This window comes from Astatotilapia calliptera, chromosome 2 (genome assembly GCF_964374335.1).
Source record: "Astatotilapia calliptera chromosome 2, fAstCal68.1, whole genome shotgun sequence".
In the NCBI taxonomy this organism is placed as follows: domain Eukaryota; kingdom Metazoa; phylum Chordata; class Actinopteri; order Cichliformes; family Cichlidae; genus Astatotilapia; species Astatotilapia calliptera.
Window position 1 is genome coordinate 2,149,365 of NC_137423.1, and position 25,344 is coordinate 2,174,708.

At 42.3% G+C, this 25,344-nt stretch overlaps 1 protein-coding gene across 1 annotated transcript; it reads left to right on the top strand.

Annotated features, from left to right (window-relative positions):
• enpp6 (ectonucleotide pyrophosphatase/phosphodiesterase 6) lies at positions 1-25,344 on the top strand. The gene is made up of 8 exons (XM_026181478.2): positions 1-381; positions 5,249-5,428; positions 15,670-15,781; positions 16,653-16,794; positions 16,917-17,096; positions 22,559-22,696; positions 24,014-24,137; positions 24,545-25,344. The coding sequence occupies exons 1-8, from the start codon at positions 126-128 to the stop codon at positions 24,742-24,744; spliced, it is 1,332 nt and encodes a 443-aa protein (XP_026037263.2). The 5' UTR covers positions 1-125; the 3' UTR covers positions 24,745-25,344.

Genomic DNA, 25,344 nt, shown 5'->3' on the forward strand with positions numbered 1-25,344 from the left:
GGCACAGCCAACAGGTTCGCATCGAGTGCGCACTGAGAAACCTTTGGTAGCTGCTGCTGCGGCACAGGGGCAAACTCCCTCTGCCATAAAGTTTTAGACAGAGAAGCAGATCATGCGTTAATGTCATGTCCAGCAGAAAGACTCCTGCGTTCTGCCCTCGGACCGTCCTGCTGCTGCTGCTGCTGTTTGACGCAGGACAGCTGGGTGTCGAGGCGCACCCGTTACTCGTGTTCTTGATCGATGGATTCCGCTACGACTACATGGATGACCTGCACCATTTACCCGGATTTCGTGAGCTTGTGGAAAATGGTGTGAAGGTTGACCACTTAACGCCGGACTTCCCAAGCTTGTCATACCCTAATTATTATTCCTTGATGACAGGTAATCCGTCTCTTTATGCGTCTCTGTAGCTTCTAACACAATAACTGATATTGTAAGAAGACATTAGGTGTAACTCCCAGCTGATCAAACAAATACGTTTGATTTAATCAGCTGGGGAAATGTTTTAGGCCCTAAACAACCAGATCTAATTACCCGGACATGTAAAACATGTAAAACATGTAAAACCCAAGAACATAAAAGTTACACTAGAGGCGCCCTGAGAGGCCTTTTAATTATACATAAAAGCGCATTAACTTTGAGGCCGTGAGAGGACAACAAAAAACACATAAATAGAAAAAGTAGGTGATTAAAATCCAGCCGTCTACACGACACATTAGTCATTAGAGTCCGTGTGCGATTTGCACATTCCTGTGTTGTCCAGCAGTGTAATGGCGGCTGGGATAGTTTCAAGCCGTGCATCCTAAGTCATCTTCCTGACGGGATCAGTTTGTGTTCAGAGTTTCAGCTGGGACTGCCTGCTCACAGACGGGGAAGCTCTCACTTTCTCCAAAGCTGTTTGGATGCTTCTTTTTACGCTGCTTAACTGATAATAAGAGACTTCTCTGTAATCTCTGACTGCCTAGTCAAACATTAGCTTTATACTGTCTAAATAATTTAAAAAGAAAGTCTGTCTGCAGTTAGTTTAATTGTATAATATGTAATAATTGAAGTTAACTATCTGAACATGGCACATGAAAAGGCTTCTATCTACACAGAGGAGATTTAAACATCACAATACTGATGAGTTTGGGTTGTGCTGTATAAGAGAACAGCAAATATTCAGGGATACACACAGAACAAGGTTTATGACCAATACTGATACTGTAAATGTGTAAATCTGCCAGCAGTCTTTTGATTTTTTTATACAAAATAGAAAAAAATACTTTGGAGATATGTCTCTATGCGTACCTTAAAGTAACACGCAAATATAAATTGTTAAAGCATAAATATTTGTTTGCCCATAAATAATTTTTACTCAAAAAAAATCTACTTTTGTTTGCCAATAAATTATTTGAATTTGTTACAATAATTACGAGAGTATAACAGAAGAAAAATGTGATACAAAATTACAAGACAATTTTGGAGACTGTGTGCAGTGTTATTGTCATTTTCTGTCATTTATACAACAGAAAAGTCAGTAGAACTGTAATGTGCTAAAATCCAGAGCAGTTTTTGTTTGCCAGAACTCTTGGCGGGGGGGCTGATTCAACACACAATGGCCTGAGGATAGAAACTCCTCTTGAGCCTCTCTGTTCTTGTTCGGATGGTGCAGAACCTTCTGCCTGATTTCAGGCAGCAGTTCGTTGCTGGGATGGGACGGGTCTTTCAAAATCAGAGTTGCTCTAGTCCAGCAAGTCCTGACGTAAATGTCCTGTAGGGAGGGAGAGCAGTCCTGCAGCAGCGTTCTGCTGTACGGATCACTCTCTGAAGAGCTTTTTTATCCTTCACACAGCTGTTTCCAAACCAGGATGTGATGTTCTGTGTGAGGATGCTCTCCACAGCGCCTGTATAGAAAGTCCTGAGGATCGCTGGAGAGACCCTGAACTTCCTCAGTTGTCGTAGGTGGTACAGGCGCTGCCTAGCCTTTTTGGTCTGGACATGAGTGTGGGCAGCCCATGTCATACGATAAGAGTGTGACGATAAAATGCAAACTGTGCCCAGGACTGACACAGACTCATTTCATATGGATAACAGAAGTTCAGAAAGCATCCACATAAACACACTAACAGAAAATAAACCAAGAACTTGGAGTGATAGTACAGTCTAGTGTATGTGAACCCCAGACCAGCAGCCAGACCTCAACCTAACAAAAGGCTTGCAGCCTCTGTTTCTTGGTGGTAACTGTTCTGAAGTTTCTTTACACTTGATGTTTGCTTTGGGTTTCGTTGATTTTGTGCATATGTAAATACTTCATGAGGGTAGGGAGTTGTGTTGGTGTGTGGGACTGTAAGGTATATATTGTTAACTTGTGACGATGCATTTCAGGTCATTTTATAGAGTAGTGAGAAAGTAATGTAACGAGGGGTGAAACAGGTAACTTTCTCTGCGAATAATTGAGTAACATACTGCATTACTATCAATAAAAGTAATAAGTAATATATTACTCTTAAAAGACTTTTAAAGAAAGTCATTGTCAGCACAAACATACGATAAAATTAGAAGCACATAGCGAAACTGAGGCCAACGCTGGTTTTAATGGGCCAACCTCACACACAGCTCACACACTCTTATGGCACGCACCGGCGAATACCCACCTTTTAAGTCTACGATACATATTTCATATGTTACATGTTACAGTCAAATAAAAAGTTCAATCCAATTTATGTAGCGCTCAATATTGTAAGATTAAAACGCTACAATAACCTGATACAAAGAAACCCAACAATCAGACAGCTGAGCACTTTAGCGACAGTGCTAAAGGTGTGAAGGAGAAACCCTCAGTGCATCATGGGAAACCCCAGCTGTGCCCTGTGTGAAAGGGGCTGTAATAAAAGGACGCGGCGTGCGCTCTGAAACCCATTCGTTTCTATTGCCACGCAATAAAGGTTCCTGTTGTGCTGAGCCGAGCACAGCGTAACCAGGAGTACTTGCACATGTTCAAACCGGCTGACCTTTGACCGCTGTGCATTGCAACGTACCTTCAACAGAAACAAAGCCTACAGCTGTGCAAAGTTCAACCACATGATAAAGGAAACCACTCTGTGCGTATCCGAGTCATGTGACCCTTTTGACAGAAGTTTAAGTGCATATAAAAGGACCTCCATTACAACAGCTCTGCAGACCTCAGGGGTGTGGAAATGTCACACTCTTCACTAGTGGGGATAGTTACAAAGCTTTCTTCTTCATGAATGAGCTGTACATGTTTTTTTAATTACACATCTGGACACAATAAAACACAAACTCTCATAGAAGATGTAAAGTCATATCAGTACACTTAGAGCGGCCGCACAAAATGACGTATGCCTCCCATTCTACTTTTAAATACTCTAGGAACAACAAGTAGGCCTGCAGAGCGAGAGCCAAGTGCTCTAATAGGGTGATATGGTACTACAAGGTCATTAAGATAAGATGGGGCCTGATTATTTAAGACCTTGTATGTGAGCAGCAGGATTTTCAATTCTGGATTTAACAGGAAGCCAAAACAGGAGAAATCTGCTCTCTTTCTAGTCCAGTCCCACACTGCACAGAGCAGGAGGTATGAAGTGCAGCAAACAAACCCTCAAGATGTGCTTATAATAACAATTTTATAGACAGTGATACTAATTATAGTGGGGGGGAGAGTGGGGGTCGTGAAATGTTTTCTTCTTCCTGAGGGGGCGTAACAGAAAACAATTGAGAAGCAGTGCCCTGAGTCAAGCTGAGAAAGGGAGATCAACGTGGTTGCTAGAGTTGCAACACGAGAACGTGCACCAGCTAACAGCAGCTGGAGTTTTGGGAGCTGGAAGCAGATCTCGCGTGAATGGCCTGCAGTTGACCATCGATCACCAAGCGACGACTTGCCAACTGTCCGCACGAAACCAAATATGGATGTCGACTAACAGAGCTCTCGTCGTGGCCCCCAAAGCCCCACTGATGATGAGGATGATGAAGATGATGATGAAGAAACATCTCTTGACTTGAGCCATCACTCACTAACTGCAGCAGAAACCTTCATCCGTGCCCTTGTCACCACCTGGCTTGATAACTATAATGGAGCAGCTCCAGTATGTCCAGAGCTCCTCCAGGCTTCTATGAGGCACTAAGCTCTGGAAACATCAACGCCACCCTCAGAAATCTCCTGCTCAAGTCCTGCATTACTTCCAAATCCCTCAATGCCCTGGCCCCTCAGTACCTCTGCTGCACCCATACACACAGTCTGGGTTGCTGCATCCTCAGCTATGGGTCTGCTTTCTGTCCCACACGCCCACCTCCACCCCGTGTGGCGGCCCCTCACCCTCACACGAGCCCGTCACTGAAACTTCTCAAAACTCAAGTCTTCAACGAAACCTTGAACCTTTAGTCTTGTTTTTGTTTATTTATACTGTTGTGAAGCATCTTTGGGTTTGTTGAAAGATAAATACATTATACACATCTAAGTCATTAATATTATTATTATTACTCGCTGAACCAGGGGCCCGAAGACTTGTGTTCACCTCTTAACGGGTCATAGAAGTAGGTCAGGTCTGGGTCCAGAGGGTGGCCAGATTGTTCTGTCATGATTACAGGTTAAGCTGTTTATTTAAAAAGGTGAAGTTTGTGTGGTGATAAAAGAATCTGAGTGGAGCTAAACACGAGTGGCTATGAAGGAGCGTCTGTAAGAGGAAGAAGGTCGTCAGCGTGCTACGGCTGGACATGCAGTTACGTGTGATCTGGAGCAGCAGGTAGTTCGAGGGAAGCACAGTAAAGGTAGAGGAGGGCCTAGTGGCATTAAGAGATTTGATTGGACAATCCAGTGTGAATAATGAAAATGAACCAATGAGCTGCTGTCAGTGTTTGTAGGGCTGATGCACGGCGGCCCATCTTTGTAATTTGAACATGTTTGATTTCATTAGATATTTTTTTACCTGATGTTTTTATTTAAAGTTTTTTTGGGAGAAAATATTTCAGTATTGCAGCCGGTAATGTTTCCTGTGGCTCTGTGAGCTAATCCAGATTATTGCCTGAGCACAGGATGATCAGTGTAACACAGGAACTAGAGAACCCCGTAGGTTCCTCTGTGGGGTTCTCTGGGATTACAGGCTTTGCTCCAGGCAGCAGAACTATCATAAACAAAGGTTTTTATGGGTTTAATAATGATTTACAAAGCGATGTGCTCTGAGCTGTGGGGCAACTTTTGTCTTGCATACAGTGTAATGTTACTTTTTATTATTATTGTTCTTATTATTAGGCCGTCATTGTGATATTCATCAGATGACTGGAAACTACATGTGGGATGAAGTCTCCAAGAAAGAATTCCTCATTGGGACCAATCCTGACAGCCGGTTGCCAATTTGGTGGGACGGGTCAGAACCACTGTGGGTCACCTTGCAGAAGCTGGGAAGGAAGGTTTTCATGTACTACTGGCCAGGTACGTGCACACGATCAATGTGAAATTCTATCTGAAGTTGTCTGTTTATTAAGGTGGTAAGTGGAAATGCAATGGCAAGCTGTTATTTGCAAACTGCACATTAGCTAAAAGTAGCATTTATCAGCGCTCACAGTTTTGGTGACCAAAATAGGGAAGCAACTGTCGATTCAGCATCAATTATTCCGTCAAGTAATCGGATAAGAAATGCTTTCGTCTGATTATCGAGTGATAATAAATATTCAAATGAGGAAAAAAACATCTTTCGTTGGTTTCCATTTTAGACACTGCAATGTTTGAAGGTTTAACTGCATCCGTGGTTAAAAGAAAACAAAGGAACCCTTGGATCGTGCTGACGTGCCGTCATTGACGTCGAATTTTAATTTTAGGTACAGTCAAAGTCAAATAACACAACCTAAGGTATAAAGGATTTACCTTCACTATTGTTTATGCTGCTGAAAACAGCCGTTATGATGGCGTAGACTTATATAATAACCTAACAATCCTCAGGTCATGTAAAGAAAGGACGGCGGCCGTCAGCCTTCAGGAATCTGAGTAATTCAACCAGTCTGGTATCAGAGTGAGTTAACAGCTCAGGTCCAGTTCGCCTGCTCAGTAAATGGCTGCAGCCACTGTTAGCTATTTGTTATCACCTCCTCCAAACCTCAGTGATTTCTTAAAGGCCTGTGATCCCTCACCTCGAGGTGGCTGTGACTGTGTTTCTGGATCTTTAGGAATTGTTGCAACCTTCAGTTTGCTTTAGTTCACTCCTGTGGCACAGCAGTGTGACTCTTAGTGCTGTGGTGTTCTGTGTGGATTCTCTCTGGCGCTGTGGCTTTCTCCCACAGTCCAAAGTCATGTACAGGATTAGTTTCATTTGTGATTCTCAACTGTAGCTATAAATGTAAGCATGAATGGTTGACGGTCTCTTTTCCACGAGTAGCTACTTGGCTCCACTAGACTTGACGTTCGTGGTGTATCCGTCAGACTCGGGGACCACGCTGTTGTGTTTCTCATTTCCGCTGTTCCAAAAGTGGCAGTTTTGATTTTCATGAAGGAGACGCTTTCATGACTTATCAGGTGACGCAACTGAGTACCTGATTGGCGACATGCAGTCTGGTGATGTCACATTTTCTGATTACCTCAGATCGATTTGAGCCTTGACTGAGTAGGTACTGAAAAGATTCCTGTTACCAGGTACCATCAGAGATGGGCAGTAACGCGTTCCTGTAATCTGATTACTTTTTTCAAGTAACGAGTAAAGTAAGGGATTACTATTGCAAAAACGGTAATTAAATTACTGTTACTTTCCCGTAGGAACGCTGCGTTACTGCGTTACTAAAACCGTGATTTTTTGCAAGAATGTCTCATGACAGTGACGTAAGCAAGTGCGACGTTCGTGACAACAGCTGTGTGCAGATCAACAATGGCTCATATATCGAGTGCAGAGAGAGTATGAGCGTGCAGCGTTTAAAGCGTGGAAGTACTGACCTCACTTTGAGTTTGATTCCATAAAAAGTGACAAAAACATTAGTGTCCGCTGTGCGTGGGAAGAAAACTTCTTTTTACAGCGAAAAAACCCCTAAACTTCCAACAAGCACCGAGTAGCTACGACGTAATGGGAAACTCACAGAGAAACTCGCGGATTCTTCCACTGACCGCGGCACACCTGCACCAGGGTAAACCTCCGCCTACCCCACTCCTGCTTTACAGGTGAAAATAGAGCAACAGGACCGCTGAGTCTTTGACTTTATTTATTTTCTGCTGTGTTTTACTTGCATCTATTTGAAAGACTGAGTGTAAACACAAAAAATATTTTATTTTATGAGCTGGAATGTGCAGAAAATAGGTTTAAATGTTAAACTAATTTATTCAACTCAGAGAATGTTGCAGATAATTAAATGTTTGCTTGATGCATAAAGTTAAAAGATTAAAACTGATAAAACAAGTTTTAAAAAGATCTATCGCTTTATCACCTGTTCAGGTTGTAAATCATGTTTTTAAAAAGTAACTAAGTAATTAATTACTTTTGAAAATAAGTAATCAGTAAAGTAACGGGATTACTTTTTTGGGGAAGTTCAAGTAACTTGACCAACACTGGGTACCACCACCTGATGGAAAACCCTAAAAACGAGTTGAGCCGTGCCCACCTGACACAAGTAGGCACTAGTGAAAAAAGGCTGTATATGTCAGACTGGTAACATTTCCAGGGTGTAGCATGCCTCTCTCTGTGACAGCTGGTATAGGTGCCACAAATAGGGGACCAAACACCTTATTCTGTCTTGATGCATGCTCAATCATCCCGGTGACGTCTTCAGTCTCAGCTGACTGCAGGTTTCAATCTTATAAACAGGACATTTGCACAATGACTGAAACCACTGAAGGAACAATGGGCTGGGAGGTCAGTTCCTAAATCTTAATTATGCAAATTCTCATGACCACTGATCAACAACCACTGATCAATGGCCACGAGTCCCATTCACAGAGTTGGGGAATGGCTGCAATCACAGCATGTAAGATGGTGACAGATGTACCCTTAGGCTCCTCCTCCATTCAGAGATGGTCTTTCCCTTTTCACGTAAATGGCCTCCTTGACTCCGCCCTCAAACCAGCGTTCCTCCCTGTCCAGGATGTTACATCCTCAACATTGAAAGAGTGTCCACTGGCCTGTAGGTGTAGATAGACTGCAGAGTCCTGGCCTGACGAGGTGGCTCTGCTGTGTTGTAGCCAGAGGTTGTTTGGTTTCCCCGATGTATAAATCCTGCACTTAACAGCGTACACTATGTTACTCTGTTTGTGTCGGGGACCCGATCCTTGGGGTGGACCAGTTTTTGGCGCAGCGTGTTTTGGGGTTTAACCCTCCTGTTATGTTGGTTTCCAGGAACACCAATTATGCTCCTGGGTTAATTTGACCCGGGGCAAATTTAAAAGTGTCAGAAACACCGGCATTGATTATTTTACAATTTTCTTTTATAATTTAGATTTTTTCCGTTTTCTGTAGTGATGCAGATGACATGTGACATCTCTTCTGTTCTGGGTCAATCTGACCACAGAGACCCGGTGTTTAGAAAAAATGCGTCTCAGCTGCTCCGATACTCCTGACACGTACGGGATCACTGCAGGTGGGCAGCGGTTGTCCTTCTCTCCTGGATCGGCTGGAGCTTTCTTTAGGAGCCTTCCCAGCTCTGACAAAAGTCCAGCTGGGATAACCACATCTACTCAGGGCCTTCTTGATGTTCTTCTGCCTCCCTGGCTGCTGTGTCTGTGGGGATGGTGTTCGCTCTGTGTTGTAGCGTCCTGATGACGCCCAGTTTGTGCTCCAGTGGATGATGAGAGTCAAACCTTAAATGCTGATCCGTATGTGTAGGTTTACGGTACACGTCAGCTTTTAGATGTCCCCCATTACTGATGGAAATCTCACAGTCTAAGAAGGCTAACCTGCCTTACTCTATGAGTTTCAGATCTGTGGACTCCGCACACTCTCACCATTTTCCTTCCCTGTTATATTGTTGTGAAGTACATTGTGAGGTTTATCCTGAAAGGCGCTATAGAAACCAAGTTTTACTTACTTACCACTAAAGCAGTGTTTGAGTGTGCCTTGTGATTCAGGTTGAACTTGATCTTGACTTGGTCGGTCTGGTTCAGACCTTGAGATGTTAGGGTCACTCATACTCAAAGTGTACTTTTGCAATTTTCGGTGATGTACAACTATTGGTAATTGTTCCCATCTATGCGCTAGCTTTCCAAACAAACGACCAACTATTAGCGAAGACACAATATCTACTTTTGAAATTAGGCTGAAAACTTGATAAAGCGTATCATTAGGGCTGGATCAGGTGACCCTGAATCCTCCCTGAGTTGCGCTGCAATAGGTCGAGGTTATTTTCCTTTTTCTGTTTGTCCTTCACTCACTGTGTGTTTATACACCACTCTGTGTCTAATCATTAGTTATTATTAACCTCTGTCTCTCTTCCACAGCATGTCTTTATCCTTCTCTCACCCCAACCAATCACAGCAGATGGCCCCGCCCCTCCCTGAGCCAGGTTCTGCTGGAGGTTTCTTCCTGTTAAAAGGGAGTTTTTCCTGCTGCTAATCTTAGTATATCTCCATTGTGTGATTCATTTTAATGCTTTCTCCAGAAATGTTGGCTGTGAAAGGAACGCTCCAAATGCAACATGTCCTGCAACAGAGTGTCCAACCTAATATTTAATTAGTTAATTAGTTATAGGTGCAAAGGTAGGAGACGATTAACACGTCATTAGCATTTAATCTTTTTTATCACACTGAGCAACCATGCAAACATTTCTCCCAGCCCCACAGATCAGTTTTGTCATTTCATTTCATTTATTTATTTATTTCACACTTGGTACAACAGATCAAACAAACCAACCACACTTTCTATCAAAAAGCACTACAACCATGTGTGAAAAGGAGCAGGAAGAAGAAAATATTCTCATTAAACCCCGCCCCCTATCTACAATCCAACTTATATTACAAGTGGGCACCAAAAATCAGGGAACAAACTAATATTAACATTTCTCTCCGGTCCTAACACAAACCAAACAACAGATTTACAATCAGAATGTACCACTCCACATAGTAACAAGGAGAAAATACAATTAAATAAATAAAACAAAAAATTATAATGGATCCTTTTTCAATGAACTCCAATTTCATTCACATTCTTCATATTCAGTTATCGTTTTAAGCATGTGACACTTTTTAAAACAATGTAAACTTATATGATTCTTTAAATTATAATGAAGAGACTTCCACAGTCGTATACTCCTAACCGTTGCACTCATTAATCTCTGTGTAGTCCTAGCTAACTGATGCTTAAAATAAAATTTCCTTCTGCTGTCTTCTCCCCCTGAACACAATAAAAATACTCTTTGTAACTTAAAGGGCAAAATATTATTTTTAGCCTTAAACATAATTAATAGTGTCCGTAATTTCGCTAAATCTCCTAATTTTATAAATTTTATAAATAATTTATTTGTATGTTCTCTATAATTAACGTTATGAATCATTCGTATCACTTTCTTCTGTAATAAGTTTAGAGGTTTTATAGTATAGTAGATATTACTAACAACTGACATCTGTTTTATACATTTTGTGTATTAGATCTTGTGATTGTTAGTCACTATGATATCATCATCATCATCATCATCATGATATCATTGAGTCTCATCAACCAGTCTGTCAGAATATTTGTCTGATTTTTAAATTGCTGTTTTTTTGTTTTAAATGAAGCTTTGAGGGTTGTGGCTGTAGCTCAGGTGGAGAACAGGTCACCTACTGACTGGATGGTTGGTGGTTCGATCATGCCAAGTGTCCTTGGGCAAGATATGAATCCCATGCTGCATCCATCAGAGTGTGAATGTTAGCTGGCACGTGCTTAGAAACAGTGAATGGGTGAATGCCCAAGTTGTCAGAATCAGTCCATTTACCATCTTGATAAAACTGATTTTAATACGTCTACAAACTTCCTGAAGTCATTTCCACATAACGGAGTGACACAAGAATATGACAGAATATGCCTTTTTATGCTTTTTGCCCCTGTGAGCGTGCCACTGCTGATTTTCCAGATGTGGGATGTCATCCCGTACTCGCCTGCCACTTCCTGTCTGTCAGGTCAAGTTTGTGATCTGCTGACATGTTCAAACTATCATCCAGTGACCTGTTTGACCAGTAAACAAACTGCAGGGGAGGATGTGACGTCAACATCTCTCAACTGGAGATGTCAGACGACAGGTCTGCAGTCCTTAAAGGGTTTTTTGGGAAAACTGTGGCTTGTTTGACGCAGGAGGGAACTTTTTTCACATGTCCTGATAGGTGTGGGGGAGGGCAGGGGGAAATGTTACATGGCGTGGGGGGCTGAGGGGTGTGAAACTGGGATTGTCGGCCAGTTGATACCTCTCCACAGCGTGGGTCGATGGTCTTCTGTGGCTGGTGACCTTCCAAACTGATGCAGGGTCGTTAGCTGAAAACCTGTGAGCAGCTTTGAGCGTGTTTTCTGGGAGGTTCCAAGTTACTCTGAGGTGTTCTTCTATCAAGGTTTGTTTTTACTGTGTGTTTGGGATCATTGTCGTGTTGGACAATGAAGCTGCTGCCACATGGTGGATCAAATCAGGATTAATTACTCCATAAAATAAAATATTCATCTTCAAGAATGAAAGTTTATTTTAAAAGCAGCTAATGTCCAAACAATTTTAAAGCCTCCATAAAGCCTGAAGAGTACTTAAAAATTACAGTAGGTAAAAGTCTGGTGTCTCTTACACAAAATATCAGTAAACAACGCGAGAATTTTGCACAACATCAAAGATATTTATAGGATTCATGTGAAATATGAAGTTGTAAGCTAAGACAAAAAATCTTTTTTCAAAAGATGAAGAAGAAACAAAAAAAATATTCTTGCACACAAACTGTTTATTAAATTGAAAATGGATGAATGAAGAAATGTTAGCTGGGAATAGTTTTTGTGATTTGCAGTGCAAAAGGTCTTAAAGGTCACATTTATTATCCTAAATAAGTATATTCAAAGGAGGGAGAGAGGAAAAAAAACCCAAAAAAACCCAAAACAAACGAACCCCCCCCCACCCACCCACCCTGAAGAATACATACAAAAAAAAACAAAAAAAAAACCCGAAAAAAACAACAACAACAACACCTGCGCACATCCATGTATATAATCTTGGGGCAGATATGGGAGGAGGCCACACCTCCCAGTTTTACTTATTAAAGTAATCTATAAAGAGCTTAGGTAGAACTGTTTAACATTATCTCTTAATGAGAATTTAATTTTCTCCAAATGTAAATGATGCATTGTGTCTCTTAACAAAGCAGAATGAGTTGGGGGGGCTTTATTCTTCCAATTTAGAAATATAAGTCGTCTTGCAAGCAATGTTATAAAACTCAGAGCATGAATTTGTTTATTATTTAAGTCTTTGACTGTAGCTACACCAAATAGTGCCATTACTGGGTCTGGGGGGAGCTGTTTTTTAAAAATGTCAGACAGAATTTTAAATATTTTAGACCAGTAGGTGGCGATGTTGGGGCATGTCCAAAACATATGTGACAGTGAGGCAGAATTCTGGCCACATCGATCACATCTTGAGTCAGCCCCTGGAAACATCCTTGAAACCTTCAGTTTAGACAGATGGAGTCTGTGCAGGACCTTAAATTGTAGCAGTCCGTGCCTGCAGCAGACAGAAGTGGAGTGAACCAGTTCTTGTGCCTTAGTCCATTGATCTTCAGTGATGTTAGTAGCCAGTTCTTCACTCCAAGCATTTCTCAAGTGGTCCAGTGTAGTTGTACTGTCTATTTTCAAAAGTTGGTTGTAGATCCTAGAAATAGCTCCTTTCTTTAGCCGGTTCATTAAGAACAGATCATCTGAAACCAGTTTTTGTGGTTCATTGGGAAAGGATGGAAACGTTTCTTTAATAAAATGACGTATTTGTAAATACTTGAAAAAATCTCTGTTTTCTATGGAAAATTTTTGCTGAAGTTGTTGAAACGAAGGAAAAAGATTATAAACAGATCCTTGATTGTGTGTATCCCTTTGGAAGTCCATAACTGGAATGTGGATCCTGAGAACAATGTGTATGCTTGGTTATGGATTAATGGTGTAAAGATTGAACATTGACGCCAATGAAAATGTTTTCTAATCTGAGACTAAACTTTTAGTGAGTCAGACACTACCGGATTTTTACATTTATGCTCACCCAGATCTGAGTTTGAATGAACCAAAGATTTAAGAGTATTAGAGAAAAAAGTCAAACTTTCCATCCGTTCCCAATCAGGTCTATGTTCCCCGCCCCAGAATGACATACAACGTATGTTACAGGCCCAATAACAGAGCTGAAAGCAAGGCAACCCCATTCCTCCTGTAATCTTGGCTCTGTGGAGAAATATCTTTTTTATTCTGGGTGTCTTCTTGTTCCAGATAAACTGAGAGATTAACTGGTCTTTTTTCTTAAAAAAGGTTTTTGTGATCAATATTGGGATACATTGAAACAAAAATAAAAATTTGGGTAAAGTGCTCATCCTAATGATATTTACTCGGCCAGCAAGCGAGATGGGCAGTTTGGACAGTCTTTCCAAGTTCTGTTCAGTTTGATGGTATAAATTAATAAAATTATATTTAAAAAGGCCAGAGAATTCACGGGTTACAGTTATTCCAAGATATTTGAAGATATTTGAGATGGTATAAGGAAACGAGATCAATGTAGCACTATCTAATTTTTCTAAAGAACTAACAGGAAACAATATGCTTTTTGTTAGGTTGATTTTGTATCCAGAAATTTTCCCAAATTCAGTTAAAACTGTCATAATTTTTGGCAATGATTTAGTAGGGTCAGTGATATATAGTAACAAATCATCTGCATAGAGAGACACCTTATGTTCTACACCAAATCTCCTTATTCCTTTATAATCCTTTGCAGAGCGTAATTGAATGGCGAGAGGTTCTATGACAAGTGCAAATAGCAATGGGGACAAAGGGCACCCTGGTCTTGTAGAGCGGTGGAGGAGGAAAGGACTAGAAGTTATATTATTTGTGTTAACCGAGGCCTTAGGTTTTGTGTAAAGCAGCTTAACAAAGGAGATATCATTAGGGCCTATGCCAAACTTTGACAGGGTCGAGAAGAGGAAATCCCACCCAACCCTGTCAAAGGCCTTCTCTGCATCTAATGAGAGTAGTATTTCAGAGTGATCAGAAGTATTATGTGTATATATAATGTTGAATAGCCTTCTAATATTAAAAGATAACTGTCTATTTTTTACAAATCCCGTTTGGTCCTCCGACACAACTGTTGGGAGAACCATCTCTAATCGCATAGCCAGAAGTTTGGACAATATTTTATTATCTACGTTCAATAGACTTATTGGTTTGTACGAACCAGGTTCCAAAGGATCCTTACCAGGCTTGTGGATTAGAGAGATAGTGCTATCATACATGGTTGAAGGTAAGCATCCTTTAGTTAGAGCTTCGTTATATACCTCCAAAAGAACGGGTGAAATTTGTTCGCAGTGATTTATTAATTATTTTTCTTACACGCATAAGAAAAACATATGAAACAAATTCATTTTAAAGCTGTGAAATTTTGTGTTCGGCACCGCCTGGCTTCACTGCAAATGGCGGCTGACTTTATCACAGTGCTGGTCTGGGGACAGCTTTAACATCACTCCGGGTTCTTGGCTGGCTTAGCGCTACCGTGCTGTCTGTGCTTGTGAAGAGCTGCAGTTGTGTTTAACAGTATGATGCTGTTGTTCTGTCCTGCAGCAGTCTCCACTTTAACATCTTCCTCTCATCCTTTTGTGCAGTGACAATAAAAGTAATGTCCAAATCCTCTGACACACAGATTGAAATCAGCTGCTACTTCACACACATGTATTCTGACTCTTCTCTCGAGGGCATACCTCCACCTCTCTAGGCTCTCTTCCATCTAGATCACTACAGATCCCAATGTCCTCAGCAACCCCCCTGAGACACCTGCCTGACCTCATCTGTCCATCACCACTGCGAATAAGAACGGGCTTAGAGTTGGTTTCTTTACCACTGTCTCGCTGTCCTCATACATGCACTGCACCAGCCGTTCTCTAGATCCACAGTGCAGCTCCTTCTGGCTTTCTTTAAACTTCTCCATCAACACTATTAAAGCTAGCATCACATCTGAAGTGCTCTCTCTCAGCATGAAGCCACAGCAGTTGTCACAACTCAGTAAGTCACTCCATAATATGGCCCATGCCCTGAAAAGCGTACTGAAGATGTGGAAATAAATAAATTCTTTCAGTGTAATTATTTCATTGTTTCCAGTAAAAACCCGACTTGTTAGCTGACATTACATGTAATTACAGGGTACTTGCGCCTTAGTTGCAGGTTGCAATAGAAAGTGTTACCAACTTATACAAACCATCAGAAAATAAAGAAGACGAGTAAACACAAGGGAACAATGAAGCTGAACTCCAGCAATAACAGAACGATAACCAACCAAACACAAAGATTACAATACAAAGACTCCTGACCCCAAAAACACTAAACCCAGGTTCAGAGAGGGACAATGACAACCAAGGGAAACTGCTGTAATTTCTTTTGTTAGAATAACAACACACATACACTCTGATGGCTGCTGGTCAACATAATAAGCAATTATTGTCTATGACATACAGGTAATGGGCTATCATAGCATGTTAACTGTTTACAGAGGTGCCTGTAAATGATGGAGTCATTTCATGTGTTTCAGGCTGTGAGGTGGAGATTCTGGGTGTCCGTCCATCTTTCTGTGAGGAATACGTGTACAACCCCTCAGAGAAAAATCTCACAGCATCAATAACAAATGCACTAACAGTCTTAAGGTAACATGAATATCAATGTGTGTAAATGTTAGCTGGATAGAAAAACTGTCTGTACGAAAGGCCGAATGAGGCAAGTTGTGAAAAGCACTTTGAGTGCTTAGTACAATAGAAAAGAGCTATAGAAGATCCGATCGATTCACGGTCTGTTTTGCACAGGGAGCGGTCGTTTGCTGACAGAATTCATTATTGTTGTTGCAATTTAAATGCAGTCTGAATCAACACTGTGTTCCTCCATCAACTGAGCTCAGCCCTTTCTGAATGAGGTCTGCATCAGCCACGATGACCACAGCTGTCTGCTGCAACACTTAACAGCTGAACAGTTCCTCCAATAACTGTTGCAGCTTCACTGACATAAGGACAGTTACAGAAAATGTCTACCTCACATCACAGTAAGATGTCATACAATGTAAGCACCTTATTTTATTAGTTTGAGCCTGTGTTTCATTGCTTTTATTAACTTTACTACTGGAACATGGGTGTAATGTCACTCAGAGCTCCAGCATTCGATGTCTGAGGTAACTAGAATGCAGTGTCAGCTGTGGAAAGTAGGAAGGCACATTTATCCAGAATGAGGAGACTAGAGGTGAGAGTCCTAGGTGATGCACAGTGAGCTGATTCAAAGATAAGTCTGGGTAAGAAGCACAGCACAGAGAGAGCAGAAGAACAGACAGTGCAACAAGACGCGAAGATGAGCGTGACAGTTTTTGGTGCACTTAAGAAAATAACACTTAGAGAAGGTAGAAGACTAACCATTTAATCTGTTTGTGTGTGTGTGTGTGTGTGTGTGTGTGTGTGTGTGTGTGTGTGTGTGTGTGTGTGTGTGTGTGTGTGTGTGTGTGTGTGTGTGTGTGTGTGTGTGTGTGTGTCTTAGATCAAACCAAGCAGACATGGCAGCAATATATTATGAGAACATTGATGTGGAGGGCCATCACTTTGGTCCAGACTCTCGTCAGGTCAAAACAGCTGTGCAACAACTGGATCTTGCAATGCAGAAACTCAACAGCAAAATCAAAGTAATAACACAATAACTGTCACTACAGTTGCAGATTCTGCAATTTTTCCTGTCATGTGGTTTGTTTTCATGTTCTTTCATTCTTTCAACGTTTTCATTCTTGTTTTTGTGATGTTCCTGCAGGAGATGAACATGGTGAACCAGCTGAATATAATGTTGTTTTCAGACCACGGTATGACAAAAATCCACTGGATGGAGAAGGTCATAGAGCTGGATAAGTATATCAACATGGCAGACATCGTCAAGATGATGGACAGAGGCCCAGTGGTCAGTCTTTGGCCTGAAGAAAACAAGTTCCAGGAGGTGAAACCAGAGTCATTGGCTCTCTCTGTGCACTATAGGTCATTTCTGTGAGCGCTCGCACTCTTGTGCTATTGTCACTGTAATCACAACCATTTTATGTCATGAAACTTGTGACTGTCAGGAAACTACACCTTAGTCAAATGAATGAGCCAATGGTTGTATTACATACAGAATAACACATTACAAAGTATTAGATCATAATATTTTTCAACAATGCAGTTTCAGCGTACTGAATTCAATAATGACAATACAGTTACAATGATGTCATTACATCAAATATCGTTTTTTCCTGAGCACTCACACCTGTCTATAACTTTTGAGGACTAGAGATATGAAAAGGATTTTGTATTTTTATTGCACGACAAAACAAGATAAAGTGCAAACTGTGACATGGGCTGAAGCAACTACATTATATGCTAACACGTCAGCTCTTTGCAAGCATCCACACAAAACTCACAGAACTCTGTGGAACTGTAACAAGGTGCAAACCACTGTTTCTACTCGAGACCAGGAAAGCCACATAAAGCTTTGGCAGCTAAAACCAAGATGAACTTTTACCATAATTATGGGATGAAAATGGTTGAAGAAGGAAAGGAACAAAGCTCACCACATTATCTGTAAACACAATAAAGGCAGAGTTATGGGATGCACATATAGGTTTACCAAGAGAGTCAGGTCCTTAGTATTATTAATGTTGTGACTGCTGATATAAGTAGTAGGATAAATTCCCAAGTGCACAGGGCTTTACTGCAAAATGGATTGGACAGCACTTTATGGTGCAAATGAATAATGATGCAAATCATACTGCAAAGCAACCCAACTTTCTCATGGCAGAGAAATTCGGAAGGTTGCCGGTTCGAGCCCCGGCTCCGACAGTCTCGGTCGTTGTGTCCTTGGGCAAGATACCCGTTGCCTACTGGTGGTGGTCAGAGGGCCCGGTGGCGCCAGTGTCCGGCAGCCTCGCCTCTGTCAGTGCGCCCCAGGGTGGCTGTGGCTACAATGTAGCTGCCATCACCAGTGTGTGACTGTGTGTGTGAATGGGTGGATGACTGGATGCGCTTTGGGGTCCTTAGGGACTAGTAAAGCGCTATACTGTCATGATCAGGCTGTGTGCAGGCAGGAGAGGACCCAAACACAAACTCACGGGACAACAGGACTGAACTCAAAATACAGCTTTATTGCTGACAGAGGATAACGGCGATACAAAATAATATGAAACTGAACTGGGAAGCACTAAGGAACTGACTCACGAGGAAACACACGGCGGGGCACACAGTCATGAGGGAGAACGCGACACTGAACTGAGGGAGACGTGGACATACATGCACAGAGGGTAAACGAGGGAAGTGGGAGCACACGGGGAACACAGCTGACACAGATAATCATAACGAGACAGGGCAGGGGTGAACACAACATGACGCATACTGACGAGAGACTGTCAAAGTAAAACAGGAAGTACAGAGGTTCAGACAGGAGGAGAGAGCACGGACATAACGGAAAACATGGAATAAAACACAAGGAGGGGAAACAAGGGCTCACAGATACACAGAGGGGCACACAGGGGGTAACCAAATAAGGAACATCTTAACTAAACCACCTGGGAACCAAGGCATAAATAGGGAACAAAATACAAAACACACAAAAACTAAGAATACTGGGCCAACATGGCCCAGGACCATGACATATACAAATACATTTTACCTGATTTCAGCCCATTCTTTCAATTCAGTTCACAAATAACAAGTGGAGGTAACTGTAGTAAAGGCTAGAGATGGTAATTAATAAGAATGTAGGGATTCTGTTATCGATATTACTTATCAGTTCTCTCATTGGTTGTCACTGGGTTCTCACTAGCTCCACTTTACCTTTGTGCTAATTAATTGCATGTTGTAAAGCTGAGGCTACAGTTGCACACACCAACACACATCCAAATCCTGATGAGGACACACGTATGATCTTTAGTATTTTGCTATGAACACAAAGCCGACAGCACAAAACAAAGATGAAACCCCGCACAAAGAGACTTCAAAGCGATCGCCACGGTGATTCTACTGTAGAAACCGGAGAAGGTAGAAAGGCTGTTGCTTACCTGATTTGCAGCTCACAAAGGACCGCCCACTTCACCGTGGTCGAGGTACGAGGTGGCTCTTCTGTGTTGTAGCCAGAGGTTGTTTGGTTTCCCCGCTGTATGAATCCTGCCAATCCTCCTGCACTTAACAGCGTACACTATGTTACTCGGTTTGTGTCGGGGACCCGATCCTTGGGGGGGACCAGTTTGTGGCGCAGCGTGTTTTGGGGTTTAAAAGCCACAGAGACCTGGTGTTTAGAAAAAATGCATCTCAGCTGCTCCGATACTCCTGACACGTACGGGATCACTGCAGGTGGGCAGCGGTTGTCCTTCTCTCCTGGATCGGCTGGAGCTTTCTTTAGGAGCCTTCCCAGCTCTGACAAAAGTCCAGCTGGGATAACCACATCTACTCAGGGCCTTCTTGATGTTCTTCTGCCTCCCTGGCTGCTGTGTCAGTGGGGATGGCGTTCGCTCTGTGTGGTAGCGTCCTGATGACGCCCAGTTTGTGCTCCAGTGGATGATGAGAGTCAAACCTTAGATACTGATCCGTATGTGCAGGTTTACGGTACACGTCAGCTTTTAGATGTCCCCCATTACTGATGGAAATCTCACAGTCACAGAAGGCTAACCTGCCCCTTTTCATATCCTCCCTGGTGAATTTGATGTGTCGGTCCACCGAGTTAATGTGATCCGTGAACTGTGGTACGTCCTGAGATTTGATTTTCACCCAGGTGTCATCCACATATCTGAACCAATGGCTTGGTGGTGTTCCAGGGTAGGATAGCAAAGCCCTCTTTTCCACTTCTTCCATGTACAAAAAGGGTGAAACTGGGGAGCCCACGGCACACCCATGTTTCTGCCTGTAGGACTGACCCTTGTATGTGAAGACACAGTTCAAACACACTTGGTCGATGCTGAGAGCGGTCCTGCTGCTGAGGTTGGGGTCATCCTGTAACCTCTTTCGAACTACCTCCAGCGCTTCCTCGACTGGGATGCAAGTGGAGAGAGATGTAACGTCGTACGAGACCGTGGTTTCATCTGCCTCCATCATGACATCTCTCACTTCCTGGGTCTCATAAGTATTTTCATCACTGAGCAGTGACAACATTTTCTCATGATAGTCTTTTTGATTTAGCAAAACTGTGCACCTAGCCTTGTGTGCTGGAAGGATGATAATGTTGTTTACATCACTAAGTGATGTGAGTGCCTTCCTCTCCTCCATGCTGATGCTGGATGCAGGAGTCTTTGCATCACTGAGACAGGCCGAAACCTTCATCCACAGTTGCTCTGCGTTTCTCCCACTGAGAACGCTACGCCCATATAAACAGAATCAACTTTTTGGGGTTCAACCATTATTATTTTACATTTTAATATGGAATTCAAAAGTTTTAATATTTCAGCAGATTTTAACAGATTTTAAAATATGACCATTTTAACATGGTCAGAAACACATAAGTACTGAATAAATCAATAGGCTAACACATAATAAATTGTTGATAAATAATCCATATTCATATGTAACATATTGATACAACAATGTAAATAAAAGAATATTACTCATGTAAATTTTCCTCAACATGACTTCCAAAAAATGTACCAAGCTTAAAGTTGAAATGTTGACATCCAAGGTTGGACGTCGTATAGATGTCCTGCATTGGTCAGGGACCGATGGACTCAATGTAGATGATCTGCATGTTTATCCAACGTCCAGTGTTGAGAGGATGGGCTCTGGCAATGACACTCACAGAGAAGCCAAAGCCTTTGTTATGTTGGCTTGTCCTGTTGGAAAATAAACCTTTACTCCAATCTGAGGTCCAGAGCACCGTGGTGCAGGTTATCAGCAAGGACAGCCTGCTCTTTACCCTGACTACTCTCCCAGTTCCTTCTGTGAAAAACTGTGCCACCACTATTCTTCACTGTAGGGATGGTAGACATGATGCTTGGCATTCAGGCCAAAGAGTTCAATCTTTGTTTCATCATACAGGGAACTTTCTTTTACAAGGTCTGGGAGTCTTTTGACAAACTCCAGGCAGGCTGTCATGTGAAGCCACCAATGAGCGGCTTCTGGCTGTCCTTCTGAAAGGCTCCTCTCTCTCCAAAGAGCAATGCTGGAGGTCTATCAGAGCGACCTTCTGGTCACGTAGCCAGCTCTAGGAAGAGTCCTGGTGGTTTCAAACCCTTTTCATTTATGGATAATGGAGACCAGTGTGCTCCATCATCTCAAAGACACTCAATACTGCAGAAACTTTTCTGTTCCCTCCCATATCTCTGTCTCAGTGCAGCCCTGTCTCTGAGATCTAAGACAATGTCTTGGCCTTCATGGCTTGCTCTTCCTCCCTCTCTTCCCCTGTGTGTGTGTGTGTGTGTGTGTGTGTGTGTGTGTGTGTGTGTGTGTGTGTGTGTGAGTGTGTGTGTGTGAGTGTGTGTGTGTGTGTGTGTGTGTGAGAGGGAGAACCTTAAGAGTATTTGAGATGAATTATTATCACTGTCATGTTACTTTTGTCAAGATGTGTGGGATGCAGATCGTGTTAAACAAAGAGGATCCAAATGCAGAGGCACGGAGACCACATTTATTTTTTTGCCTTTCAGCCTTTATTGGAATAAGACAGTGCTGCGTGTTTCCCCTCTCTCGCTCCCCCGTCCATGTACCAGGGGCCGCAGGTCAGATTCAAACCTGGGCCTACTGCTCTCCGACCGTACGGCATATGATCAATGAGTTGAACCGGCAGCTGTGGAGACCAGATCTTAACCAAAGGCAAGCCATTCATGTGGCTCAATGTCCAGATACAAATACGAAGGAAATTTAAGCTTTCAGATCACAGGAACTGAATGAAGCAAAATACAAGGAGGGACAAGGAGCTGGGAAACACTGGGGAAAGGTACAAAGGGAAAAGGACCGGAAAATACACAGACAGGTGATGAGGAGAGTGGAAACAGCAGAGGAACACAGCTGGAACAGATGTAACAAAACAGGGGAAGCAAAAGTGGACACAAAGCACATGAGACGAGGACGGTCTAAGACAGGAAACACAGCGAGAACAGAGACAGATACCCAGAGACAAGACACTCACACTTGACACTGGAAGAGAATAACAAACACACGACAGACATGATACAGAGGGAGTGAGAGATGCACGGGCTGGGGAGACTACGGGGACGAAAGGACTCAGGGACAAGAGGAAGTCAAACGACCTAAAGTCGTCTGACTTACACAAAAAGAGACTTAATACTGACAGAAAATTCATAAGCACAAGAGACTGAACTGAACCCATAGAGACCAGGAACATAAATCGATGAGCGAGATCACAACAATGAAAAGTAAACAAGATTGAAAAGTGCAAAAAACAGCAAACACGGGGTCAAACACTGCTTCTCATTTTGTTTATTATTCCAGGTATCTGCCAGATTGTCTGAGGTCCCTAACATGGGTGTCTATGCCAGAGAAGAGATCCCTGAACGATTCCATTACAAGAAAGGAAAGTTTGTTTCCCCCCTTACACTAGTGGCTGAGCCAGGATGGTTTATCGCTCCGGTAATGGACAATCTTCCTTGATCTTAACTTGCTGTTATTTTGCATTATATATATCATATATACTACACAGCAGCATGGTCCCAGGGTTGTATTCTTCATTCTGTCTTGAATTGTTTTACGCGTCTTTAGAAACATTTGGTTACTTTGTCTCTTCTAATCATTTATAGTTTTTGTGTCCTTGTGTTTTGGTTTATGTTTATTTCATCTCTGTCTTGTTTATTCATGCCTGCCAAAGGTTTCATGTAAAGTCTGTGACTGTACAGTATTTCTTTCTGGGTGAGTTTTCCACACTGTCTTCCCTGACTGTTGGCACCTGTTGTTAGTTGTGTTGACTTCCCTTGTGTTTCTCCCTCTCCCGTTGTCCAGACAAAGAGAGGGTGCAACTCCCAAGTGAACAAAGTTTGTATATTATGGTACAAACAAGAATGAATGTGATTGGTTAAAAAATCGGGGAGGAGCTGCAGTTTAGACTTGGCTCCTGGTGTCCACAGTCTGGTGTCCGGCTCATGTTTCATCTCTGCTCCAATCAGACGTCTTCTTCCATCAAAAAAAATTCTTTCTACAACACAAATCAAATCTTCTCCCACATCTGGAGCAGATGTTCCCATGAATGTGGACCTTGTAGCTGCTTTGCTTTCGCTCTTCTGTCCAGTTCAAACCAGCTCGATGGGTTTAGGTCTGGAGACTGTGCCGGACCTCCATGTTTCCAAGCTCATCTTGTTCTTTGTTCCTGAGGTGGTTCTGCCACAGCTTGGACTGTGTGGGGTCTTTATCCTGCTGTAGGATGAAGCCCTGACCAACTAGGTGCATACCAGAGGGTCCTGCATGGTGCTGCATGAATGCTGTGGTAGCTGTTCTGGTTCAGGGAGCGTCTCTGTACCAGTCACTGACCCTGGATCAGCAAACAGCCCCAGCCCGTTGATGCCACACACTGTGGAACTTTCACCTACTCCACGGCGTACAAAGATCCTGCATGAAGATTTCAAATGTTGATCCATCATCCATAAAACCTTCTTCCAGTCTTCAGTAGTCCAGTGTCGGTGTTTCGTGGCCCAGACGAGCCTCTGAGTCTTATTCTGACGTCTGGCTTTCTTGCTGCATCCTGTCAAACCTGCAGCTCGAAGTTTCTCCTCACGGTCTTGAATACTTCTGAATCTCATCATGTGCTGACTTAAAAATGAACATGATGTTGCCTTAATGATTTTAATGTCACACATATACAGTAATGTAGAGTTTTTCTGTATCACATACACTGTATTATGAATATATATCTATGACACCTACATTTGTTTGTGTTTATATCTGCGTCCTTTCCAGAACAAGGCAAGTCTCCCCTATTGGAAAAATGACTCTGGGGAAGCGTCCGCATGGCAAAATGGCTGGCATGGGTACGACAATGAGTTCATTGACATGAGAGGCTTCTTCTTGGCAACAGGACCCGGTAACAAAGACATTTTGCATACAGAGTAAAAGACACCAGACTGATCTGTGCATGTGCATGAATGTATGCATCAATGGATGGAGGCATGTTTACAGTGCACGTGGCTCTGCAGCAGTATTTTCAGTAATGAGTCATGATCTCATGGTGAATGATGCTTCGTGTTCTTCGTTCACCATCTAAAGGTCAGCTTATGTAGAAACTTCAGGTTTATTCAGTGAAAATATTTTGTAAAAGAGCTGTGCTGTCAGATTTATTGAAGATATACCAAAAACATATTGATTATCCTGAAATTGAATCAAATTGACCTGAATTGTCACGCTGTCTGAGAAAAACATCATTAGCTGTGGTGTACAGATGCTGTTATTCTGCTTAGGTTAAAAGACGTTTGTTTGCTTCATTTCTTTTAGACTTCAAGATGAATGTTCGGGCAGCTCCAATCCGATCGGTGGACATCTATAATCTGATGTGCTGGACGTTGGGAGTGGATCCTCTGCCCAATAATGGGTCCTGGTCTCGGGTCGAGTGCTTGCTGAATAGTTCTAATGGTGTATCTCATCCCTTCTGGATCTACTCTGTTGGTCTACTAGCAATCATACTGACAACATAGTCCGAAATGATTTAACAGGTTTGTTTACGGCGTTTGATAATAGCTAGAAATTATTTTATTTTCTAGAAACATTTGTGAAAGAAAGTATCTGTGAGAGGACGGGAATAAATCAGCTTGAGATCGTTATAGTATTCAGAATAAAATATCAACAACACATAAACTGCATCCTAATCTACCTGTCTGCCTCCAGATATCTAACAGACTATTTTTACAGTTACTGTTTTGGTTTGGTGCCAATAAGCCCTTCAGTCTTTGGAAAGTGGACAAAGTTGCAGGCAGCAAATCTGGTTGAGAGCAACAGTTTTTTGTGCTGTAAGTGAGAGCATCGTGGCACGTCACACATTTCCTCTTTGGTGTGACAAAAACGTCTGTGTTTGGTGTCAGTGCCTTTCACAGGTCCGTCACACTCACCTTTCACTGATTTTGATTGACTGTTTTCTTATTGTTGGGTGATTTTAAAATGCTTTTCAGTCTTTATGGTGTTTGATTATTGGTCCTTGTTTTCACGTTCTTAGCTGTCTTAAAGCTGTGACAGCCTGTGTAACACACCTTTTGTGAAAAGTGATCTATATGAATAAATCTGAAAAAGTGTGCTTGTCA